Raw genomic sequence first — 11,490 nt, 5'->3', positions numbered from 1 at the left:
TAACTAAACAAAATTTAAAAATTTATTAATATATTTATATATATATATATAAAGAAATATTGTATTTGCTATTGTAATACACGAGGACGGGTAATTAATAACAGCGTATAATGTACATGAAAACAATAACTTACTTTAACAGTAAATAAAGATCCATTGAATAGTCCTATGCATATCGATGTATATGACACTAGCAGTAGAGTACAACAGAAACCGAAGAAGCGTGTGTACTCTACTGGTTGTCCTGTCAACCAGTACGTGACGCATGCGAATGTCAAAGTGCAGATAGTCTGGATTGGTAGCGATGAAACCAAGGTGGACGAATAATACGCTCCCGCTGCATACCAACGGTTGAAGTGCTCCCGTCTCACAACCGGCAATTGTTCTGGAACTAAGATTAATTGTTAATTGTTGTGTATGTATTTTTTTTGTACGTGATCATTTCAGCCGTACGTCATCATGTTCTTGTTATAGGTCCCTACATTACCCTATATTTTACATGTTTTAGGTTTTCAATTAGACCAGTTAGAAGCGGCATCAGCATCTAACGTCTTCCAACGAACTGAAGAAAGTCTACCTTGTAAGTGGACGTACTATACTTCGTTGCCGGTCAGTGGTTTATGCTGTTATTATCGACTCTCCCGTGTTATATAAGTTTAATAATTTTTTTCATATACAATTTAATAATGGTACACATATTATATCACATTTATACTTTTTATTTACTTTGCGATTCACTAATACATAAGTTATACTTTTAAACGATGGAGTAAAAAACACTTACATCTTATGGATACAGTACTAAAGGCGGTGAACATTAGAAACATGAGGCTAAAGTATAAGAAGTTAAAATTATCTCTAACGTATTGCGCCTCTTGTCCGATGTTGTAGAACAGAAAACCAACGAAGAGCGCCATGAAGAAGTGGATTCCAGTGATAATGAGCGTAAAGGATGGATCTCGCCAGTATGACTGAAAGTAAATATTTTAATAAGAATTATAAATAAATACATTATTAGCAAATGCTGATCACTGTGTTTTATTTGTCTTGCTGTTTTCTTTCATAAGTATTATTATCATATTTAGTAATAGATGCAGTAGTAGATGCAGTCAGTAGGAGTATTAAGTGACAAATTAAGCCTTGGAACTAAACTATGGCTTAAACGTCATAAGGGTTCAGCGGCCAACCAATCCAGTGAAACGATTAAAGCCCCGGGATGAGATTCTCGGCCCCTGAGCATAATTATTAAAAAGAGATTTAGCCTGCGAACTTTGTGCTCCAACATCTTTATTATCATCATATCACCCTTGGCATATGTCTCCCCTAGAGACTTCCAATAAGATCAATCGTCTTCAATTTGTCGAAACTATAAATGGCTTTAAGAAAAACATAAACCTTAGTCATAAAAAATATGATTCTGTGCAGGGAAAAGTATCTGTTACTTTAGATATATATTTACTTGGCTTCTTTTTATGAGTTTGTCATCTTAATTTCAGCCGTAGGGCGTACACAGCAGGCCTCAGTCCTCCTTCGTAGATATCCAATAGCACCACCGGTTGGAAGCTTGCATCTAGCAACTTCCGACGACTACAACAAGGTTGTTTGACTACTTACGCAGCGCTTAACGGACCGTGGTCTCCGCTCCAAAACCTTAAGACTCCAACGGCCATCTGTTCTATGCGCAATGTAGCTTCCAACTTGCCAATACACCGAGCTACGTCGGTTATGATTTTATCAATATTCCATTATTAAATTTAGAGAAAAAGATAAATGTAAGTATGATCTATTTGTCTCACCAAGAATGATCTTCGCGATAGCGTTGTGAACTGCTTCCACGATGAAGTTGGGTATGTACCCTTTAACGAAAGTAGAATTTTGCTTGTCGGGTCTGCTTTGGGAGGAGGCAGTGTTGTCAGGTACACTTCTTCGTTTTTACTTAACTTATATTTTTCTGAAATATTACATTGGTATTAATTATGTTAGTCATAACACATAGTAACTGGATTTGAGTAATGTCATATCAGAAACCTTGTAAAACAAATGAGTATGGATTTACAATAATGAATAAAAAGAATATATTTTATAATATTCTTAATAATACAGAACAAAATTTTAAATTTTGGAAGAAAATATGTGTAAAAGAAACGATTTTTGGTTATCTCTTGAGTAAAAATAATAATTACAGACGATAAATGAATAAGCCGTATAGTTTCAGGTATATTTTCTTCCTCTGTTATATATTTTTTTTTATTAAAAACAATAATTCTTTGACCTTACCTATTAAATTACTATCAGTCTCATTAGTTATATTATTAATCCATTGTTTGTCTCTTCCGTTTTTTGAGTATTTTACTAATTGATTTTCGTTCTCTGTGCATATTTCGATAACTAAAATATAAACAAAATTTTTAAATCAATTAGTTTTAACATAACCAAATTCATAATTTCAACACATCATGTATCGCCGAAATAGCTCAGTTGGGAGAGCGTTAGACTGAAGATCTAAAGGTCCCTGGTTCGATCCCGGGTTTCGGCAACGATTCTTTTTTCGTATTTCGTAACAATAATTTTTAGGTAAATTAAAATGTCACTTTTTGTAGTAATTAAGGATTAAATTTTTCATTAAATAAAATTGTACATTATGTTGTATCAAATAAATAGAATATTTTAATGCGTGTAATTAAAAATTATGCGTGGTAGCTGTATAAGTTTATTAACCTTTTGGATGGTATACTCTGTTTTTATCACATTTGACTCTCGTGCGACTTGTCAAGCGGGTTTGTTTCGTTCGTACAATAGGGGAATATAAAATGTGCTGCAAAAACTGGTTAGAATTAATTTCGGAAAAATATGTGTGGGCTGAAAAACTCCTAATATAAATTTACTTTATAAAACAGAGTAATTGGATATAAGTGTGTATGCTTAAAATTGTTGTATGTATAGATCATTTTGCTGTGGTAACTTAATAAAAAGTCAATGGTTCCAAAAGTAATAAATGACTAATAAAAAAATTTTGCAAAATAAGGATTTAAACATATTAAAATTAACTTGCTATTGTACTGTAGTACAATATGCTGACAGATGATTACATACATTCATACCTTCAAAGTTTTTACAGGTATAACACCATTTTGTATATGATATCCGTATAAAGGTAAAAATAATAAATTAGGCAATTTATATACTTACAAAAATCAACAGGATTATGATAAGGTGGACATGTTAAGTTCATTTGTTCTAAGTAAGGTAGTAGAAGAGGAACGGAGCCCATGTAGGCACATTTTCCTGCAACAATTGCGTACAACCTGTCTACCATGTCTAATAGAGCCGCAGATGGCTGGTGCATCGTCACCACGACGGTCCTCCCTTGTCTCGCTAAGAGATGCAGCAAGTATACCAACTGTTTGGATATTGAACTATCTAAGCCACTGAAAGGGTAAAAAAGAATCATCAAGTAATTTACTTCCAAATATACTTTTACGACTCGACTTCAAAATAAAAGATTTCAGAATAGAGAACTTTGTGGGGTCGAAAGAGGTTTTCTATTCTAATTGAAATGAACCAATGTTGCGTCAAGTTATTCGCATGACTGTTCCATATGATACTATTATTCTTGTCTTTCCAAAATTACATTTAGTTACTATCATAGTCCTGTTGCACATTAGTTTTTATTCGAAGTAGTATGTTAAGAAAATGATTAATCACTTGTGGCTTGTAGTGTGTCGCACGTCGAGACCCGCGGAGTAGCAGTATTGTGAACAAGTTTGGTAACTAACTAACAAAGACTAACTAACTAACAAAAAGAACGAAATGCATTGTTGTCAAAATGTGGAGCCAAAGAATGTTGCGAATATGGATAAGCTAAGCGTCTTCACTGATAAATTTATGCATCAAGAGCTCATGATTAGTCTGTCTCTCGTCAATTATTAGAATAAAACACCGCATAGAGTCACTAGCTCAAGATCCAGATGTCGCTCTATATTTCGATGAATGGATCAAGTAAAAGGAATCAACTCTCCAAATCTTTGCTTAAAAATGGTATAGACATAAAATGTATCAGTGCTCTTGCTACGTAAATATTACCGTATCTTGGCTAAAGTGCGTTAAAGTGAGTTCATATAGCTAAGAGAGCTAAATCTTCATATTGTATTTATATGATTATCCACGTAAGGTCTTTTAGTAGCCATTTGTATACGTCATGAGAGGAATGTCCGAAGAATAGACCAAAAACTAGAATTAGCTTGAGCTCTCCTTTAAAGGCATCCTTCAATTTAAAACTACTCGGGTTCCAAGACGCGCTCTGGTCTGAGAAGAGCCCTTAACAAATTTAGACGGGGCACATACAATATCCTAAAAAAATATCAATGAAAAAGCTTCTTATCTTATGAAATGTGAATGAACAGGGCAAAAATTATATCTTCGGATATTATGATGAGTCTTTTCAAGGCGTAATTTGCCAGACTCCAATTAATGCCCTTTATATAAAAGTTGCCATCAGGAGCTCCTTTCCGGACAAATCACTTCTTGTATGGAATTAATATTGACCGGTATAATTCCCGCCACCCTGACACACACCTAGTGGGCCCACAGACAGAATACCGTGACACATTGACGACATTTTATAAATAATGATTTACTTACTTTAACATTACCGTAACTTATGAATAATATATATAAAAACAAATATTTTAGGCAAAACGGTATTAGTGTTGTTGTTCCTCGCAAAAATTTTCTTTGGTAATATTGTTTTTTTCAATGTTCGAACACGATAATTCCTTGCTACAGCCGGACTGAACCGCTGTATAACGTTAGGTAATTAGTAATGTAATGTACCTAAAGCGCGGTACAACGGTTCTGGTCGGACATATAGTTGCCTTTGATTTGAAGTGCGTCGTGGTCAATCGTGCTAAAATCTAAACTATTAGCTACTGAATTACCTCTTTTAAATTATTTAATCAGTGAAAATGCTATATATTATTTTCAAAATACGTAAACAGAAAACTAGAAAGTATTGTTAGTAATGTTGATTTTGATATTAGATATTAAAAAATTTGATTGATTGCTTTTGATATTAGATATTAAAAAATAGCAATTCCACATCTTTCCTACACAGCCTTTTAAAAAGAAATTTTTTTTTGTGCAATGTAAGCTTTTTTTATTTATTTATTTCATAAAAAATATAAATTTGACCGAAGTGTAGAATATTCAATGCTAAAAGCAAGAATTAGTATGTAATTTGATATAATTCACGACTTAATTGCCACAGCAATTGGCAGTGATTTACAAACATTCTGTATCATTATCGCCCAAATGTATTTAGACATTTTTCTCTTATCACAGCAGGTGTTTTATGATGTAATGATATTATTAATATAATTTTCCGTAGCAACTTGGTTTAGTTTGTAAAATCTTATCAAAAGTACGTCTGTAACAGTCCGTTACGTTCGGATAACAGTGAATATGTTTTAAGTAGGCAATTTTTAATCACTTCTTTTAGATTATTATTACTAATAATCGTAATTACTTTTTACTTTTGTGCCATTTATTATTATATCGATTCTACCACAGCACTAAATGGCGTTTGGCGCTTACCATGAATTTAAAAATAGACAAAAATTCTTAACATCGCTTTTGAGTTTTAGTATTTCGTTATGTATTAAGTTTTTAAAATTTTATGCATCATCTGTATAGAATTAACTGTACATTAAATTTTGAGTTCATATACTGCTTTCGTCTAACGTAAGTTAGATAATATAATAAATAACAGCTGACAACAATATTCACAAAAGAAATCTAAATACGTTGTAATATTTCATTAAATAATTTGGGAAATAATCAGATCTTTTCATTTATTAGTTAAAAACAAAAGTTAATAATGTTATGCAGGATTTTAAATTTAATATGACTATGTTTGTAAGTATATAAATTTTTTTTAATATTCAAAATAAAATTAATTAATGAAGGTATTGAAGAATTTTTTAATAAGGATTAAGCAAGTTAGTGATTATGGATTATTTATTTGTACAATACTTTACATGAAATGTATTAGTCCTTAATGATTTTTAACATGAGTTGTTTGACGATAAATAAAAGTAAAGTTAAAGAAGTTAGAAAACCACAATGTCTGAAATTCTTGTATTTTTTAAATTATGAAAATAATGTTATATAATATACTAAAATGTGTTACCTTGTTGGCTCATCAAGAAACATCACAGGTGGATCATTGACAAGTTCTAAACCAATGGCCAGTCTTTTTTTTTGTCCACCAGATAATTTACCAGCACGGGTGTTCCTCGCCTGGACCATTCCGAGGGACGTTATAATTTCTTCCACCTGAAATTTAAAGTTAATAACTTAATAATGTTTTTAGCATTTTGGACGTTTCATGTTCTATCTTGAACAGTGTTACAATCACACATATTTTATAACACTTACATTAAAATTAATTTTAACATAAATATTCATAAAGAAGAATGTATTCAGAATTTACGTTAACATTACGACAAGGCTGATGTAAGATGTAACATATAACAGTCTATTCAAATTGGTTAATGACTATTTACTTGTATCATTAGGAGCACTGTGAAGTTTACACTGCCAGCAAGGGAGACTTATTTTAGAGGGGAGGTTTGGGTTGTTTTCCACGAGGCATATTAAAGTTTTCTCTTCCATAGGTCGTAATATGATTTACACTTGCTGTTATTGTCAGCCCATAGACACCTTCTGGAAGGCATAGGGCCTACTCCAAAGATATCTATGAGGGGATATATTATAATCGCTATTCTTGGTATTATGATACGCAAATCATGCTGCTGCCCGTCTTTTGGTATCTCGTTTCTTAATTTACAAAGTCAGTATTATTTAAGATTGTATACCGGCAATCGAACCCGTGACTTACGATAGCAAATCTGTTCTCTACTGCTGTACTACCACTACACAAATTTGGTGGATAAAAAGTTACTTTGCGTCAGTCATTTATGAATATATAATATAATATAAATCGAGAAAGAAAGTTAATATAATTTCAATTGAATCTATGTATAGATTGCAATTATATATGTAATTTTATCTTGCTTGTTCATTTTCCATGATTTATAATTTTTTTTGTTAACACTCACAAAATAGAAAAACTTAAATTAAAAAAAAATACAGTTTTTTACAAAGTTAAATCTGATGAACAATTTAAATATTAATTATTTCAATATTAATTTACTCTCCTTTAACTGGTCTTATTGGAAAACCTTGGGCAAGGCCTATGTTCAACAGTGGAAATCATATGGCATAAATGATGATGAATATTAATTCATAGTGCTAATACAACCTTTGAGTAACAGGTACAAATATATTAGAGTACAGGCTCTTATATATTTATAAAGAAAATTTGGACCAACACCACTATGTATGAATACATATTTAAATGTACATTATATCAATGTCTTGATTATTCCCAAGGTGCTTAGTAAAAAGTAAAAAGCAATAGGCAAAAGGATAAATAATTTTTCAATTACTACTAGTAGTTTTTAGTCTGTTCAGGTTACCATCAAATATTTTGTTATTGAAAGTAATCCATCCGTGTTAAATTAATAATGTATATAATTATAGAAATGTTTATACCCGCTGTTTCTTTTGCTCAGCGCTGATGTGGTTTCCTAATTTAAGCTCAGCGGCAATATGGAGCGATTCCTGAATTGTTAGCAAGTCTTGCACCATATCATCTTGTAGTATGTAGCATGATCTTCGGAGGAACATTTCTTTGTTACGTATCTGTCCATTGACGTATATAGTACCGCTTGTTTGCGTCCTGAAAGTAGAAACGTGAATTTTTATTTACGCCATTGTTTTTACTTTTTTCATTCTCTTGAAGTGGAAATTTTATTACTCGGAACTAATCTCTTATTACTCTTACCAATATAATCAATTATTCATCATAACCATCATTTCAAACATAGGATCACAGCTGCACTACCGTAATTAGGTCCTTTAGCTAGAACCTTAAGGCACAAAGAGCTATATGTTCTGCGCGCTATTCTTCGCATTTTAAATTCTCAATTTACTGACTAGTGTAGGTTATTTTCGTTCATCACGGATATCTTCATTGCTGATTCGACCTCACTGAAAAATCACTAGCTTAGCTCTCCGTATGTCTCGTTGTGCCACTGTGCGATTACCAATATGGCTCAAAAAGAGAAGCCATCTTTCTCTGGCTTATCGTAAACCACATTAGACATTGATTGTGGTCTTCGGGCACTGAGGGATATTGAACGAGACATTAGGTAGTTCGATGAACAAATTATTAACTATCATTATAAAAATGTATAAATCTATTGCTAGAGAGCTCTCGAACATGTGCTTAATGCGTTATTAAATAGTTGTAAATGTGTTAAATCCGTTTGTACTATATATAGTTAGAACGGAGGTAACTTTATAAACATAGTTAATAAGTTTTGTTTTTATGAGCAGGAACAAACAGGCGTACATGCGCCGAAATAGGGTAATGAATGCGTATAAAATGATTTAGTGTAATCAGTATTTATCTAGTTCACAGACCCTTTCGCTCCGTGAACTTAGTACCGACGAAGCTGTAAAAGCCCTAGAGCTAACAGCACCAACATCATCAGAAATAAGGCAAAAACTCAGTATTTGTGTATTTGTACGGTACTGCCGTATGCAAAAATTTTAAAAACGTTTTTAATCGAAAAACGAACTGTAATATATATTCTTTCTAATTTTTTTATAATTATGTTTTCTAAAGGACGATTCTCTGATGCTGGTGTTATACAAACTTAAAAATAAAAGTCATTGACATTTTGTGGAATATTTATTCAAAATAGTATATACATTAGCATCAAAAGACCGTTTACTAGTCAAAATATATTTTAGAAATTTATTCAAATTTCTATGCACATTTGAACGTGCAAAACTATATAATGTATTATAAGTTTAGAGAGAGATATTTAATATATCGGTTGCGAAACATGAGAACCACGACAAAAATATTTTTTTTTTTTAGTTTAAAAATGTCGCATCGTATACGATACACTACCACATGGTACAATAGAGAATTCTGCTTGTTTATTTCTTTAAAGTCGTAAAATTGATTATAAGACATTAAAATATACATATATGTACACATATATATATATATATATATTATATTTTTATATATTTTTTATTTGACGCAAAAACCGACAACAGGTTAAATTCGGCTATAGTTTTTCATGTTTTCATTACGGCACGAGGTAAGGTCTTAAAGAAATACAAAAAAATTAAAAAAATTGCAAGGATAATAATAACAGCGCGTTTCTTTTTACAGACTAACAAACGAGTAAATTAAAACATCTGTCTCTAGCTCTTACATATTTGACGTCAAACCCAAAAAGGCGAGTTATTATGATGTAATCAACGAAAATACACGACGTATTCTGTACCATAAGGTATAACAATGAAAATATTAAAAAATTTAACTAAAGTCATTGTACAAATTACCATTCTCAAAGCTGTAAGAATCGTAAAAGTTAATAGCATTGAGTATTATGGAACATGAATGGACTGGATCCAGTAACAAGTATTTAATGAGTAATTAAATATATTTTTTAATAATCGTCCGATTTTGTTTGAGTGTTATTTTAACTTGTAGGTTATATAAATACACCGTTAAACAAATTGTTTATCAAGAGCACTAATTTAATTGACACATAACAATCTAATACATCGTACAAAATCGTACTAAAAAGAGCATGGATACATAGTGATCATTGATTTGTTTTATAAACTATGTAAATGTATTGTGCGCTTAATAAAACGAAACAATGTTTTATAATAAAAAAAAAAAACAATAAATTCTATGTATTACTAGTTTATCCCTGACTCAAATATAACCTGTAAACAATATACACAGTGTTACTGATACAACCGAAGATAAAAGTTACTATCAGTTTACCATGTGTCGTATAAACGCAAACAAGTCATTCTCGATTGTTATAACGATGGATATTTAATACACAGAATAGAGTTTTTAATTAAAATTTAAGTTTTTTTTCAGAATTTGATACGAAATAAGATAGAGAAATATCAAAACCGAATTTGTTTTATCCGTAAAGCAACGATAACACAGTCAAGTGTTAAAGGGACTTTCCCTTTTATATGTTTCAAAGAATATGTAATATCACATTCTCTCCATTTCACAGTAAAGTAGTCTTAAGAAGTGACTATATTTTACTAGTACGAGCAGTGGTATCCCAGCAGTAGAGGACTGAGACCATCGATCACAGGTCGCGGATTCGATTCAAGAAATGCAATCTTATATATAATTCACACTTAGTGTAAGTGTAACAAGTAATTAATTATAAGGGATTGCTCAAAAACAACTTTCCAGAATTTTGTTAGCGTTTTGATTAGTTATTGCCTTAGAATACTGTATGTAACTATTCAGCAGTGTCTTTTGCGTACCATAATACCACACTGCAATCGCCAACCCATCTGCTAAGCGTGGCGAGTATGGTATACTCCTATTTATATATATCTTTGGGGTAAGCCTATGCTTTACAGTGGAGTTCTATGAGATGAAACGACGACGATGATATTGTACAACGTACAACGTTTGAACTTATTGCAATGATAAAAATTTACGAAAGAGTATATCAGAATGAGTAAGCGAATAATTCTACATTTACATTGTTGATTAGTTAACTTTAATTCTAATTACACTGTTAATAATTACCTACGTGATATTTAATTTCTGTAATACGATGAACTTGCGTGGAGTTTCTTTTTAATTATTATTATATAAGCCATCTGGGACGTGATGCAGTTTAAGTTGGTCGATACTAAGTATATATAAAGTCTTTGTTACCAAGAACTGTTGATAAATTTTCTATTAGTTTAAACGCACCTTAGTCATAGGTGAACGAAACGCAGACGTAGGAAAAAATATTCCACAACTTTATTGCACGCATTACAAATGACGAACCGTAACGCTTTGTTCTCATATGAGGAACATCCACAACAAAGAGATGGGAGCCCGCTGTATGTCTCAACGTCCGGCGATAAAAAAGGGACGAGGAAATTTAATTGTGCAATTTCTGTGCATACTGCTAAATAACTTGATAAAGAAACGTGAGGCTGATGATCTGCTGAGTCGTGTTCATGCCTAAACAAATTGTTGGTTACAGAGTTCAAACCTTTTAGTTGACGTTTAGCTAAATCAACTCCCCTATGATAGTTGCATCTTAAATGAGAGCGGACCTGTGCTTCCCATGTTAAAAGCTACTTTGTCTTGAAGCACTAACTAATAGTTTGGCATGTTCCTATGAAGTTTTTATTCCCTTGATTTTTGCATCGATTTATTGAGGCTAACCCGATTGTCTTTTTTAAGTAAGAATATAAAGTTCGAGCCAAGATAAAAGTATTGGTATAATAAGTAACTATTTTTGGAGTAACGGTATTACAATTCCCATGTCATCATCAATATTTTAGCCGTAGAACGTCCAT

General features: G+C 31.8%; 1 protein-coding gene and 1 non-coding gene across 2 annotated transcripts in view; one reads left to right on the top strand and one right to left on the bottom strand.

Annotated features, from left to right (window-relative positions):
- LOC137932659 (ATP-binding cassette sub-family G member 1-like) overlaps positions 1-11,490 on the bottom strand; it is a 35,826-nt gene that overhangs the window by 3,797 nt on the left and 20,539 nt on the right. The window contains exons 3-9 of the mRNA XM_068776287.1: positions 7,615-7,801; positions 6,188-6,333; positions 3,190-3,428; positions 2,278-2,388; positions 1,797-1,951; positions 785-971; positions 135-391 (exon numbers count right to left, since the gene is read on the bottom strand). Coding sequence (XP_068632388.1) covers positions 135-391; positions 785-971; positions 1,797-1,951; positions 2,278-2,388; positions 3,190-3,428; positions 6,188-6,333; positions 7,615-7,801 — 1,282 coding nt within the window. The remainder of the gene's footprint in view (positions 1-134; positions 392-784; positions 972-1,796; positions 1,952-2,277; positions 2,389-3,189; positions 3,429-6,187; positions 6,334-7,614; positions 7,802-11,490) is intronic.
- On the top strand, positions 2,464-2,536 carry TRNAF-GAA (transfer RNA phenylalanine (anticodon GAA)). The gene has a single exon. It is a non-coding gene; the product is annotated as a tRNA-Phe (tRNA).

Source organism: Battus philenor, unplaced genomic scaffold (assembly GCF_028537555.1).
Source record: "Battus philenor isolate CCGP_79_NKW_IND1 unplaced genomic scaffold, ilBatPhil1.0.hap1 SCAF_12, whole genome shotgun sequence".
Classification (NCBI taxonomy): Eukaryota; Metazoa; Arthropoda; class Insecta; order Lepidoptera; family Papilionidae; genus Battus; species Battus philenor.
This window is presented reverse-complemented; position numbering and strand designations above follow the sequence as displayed.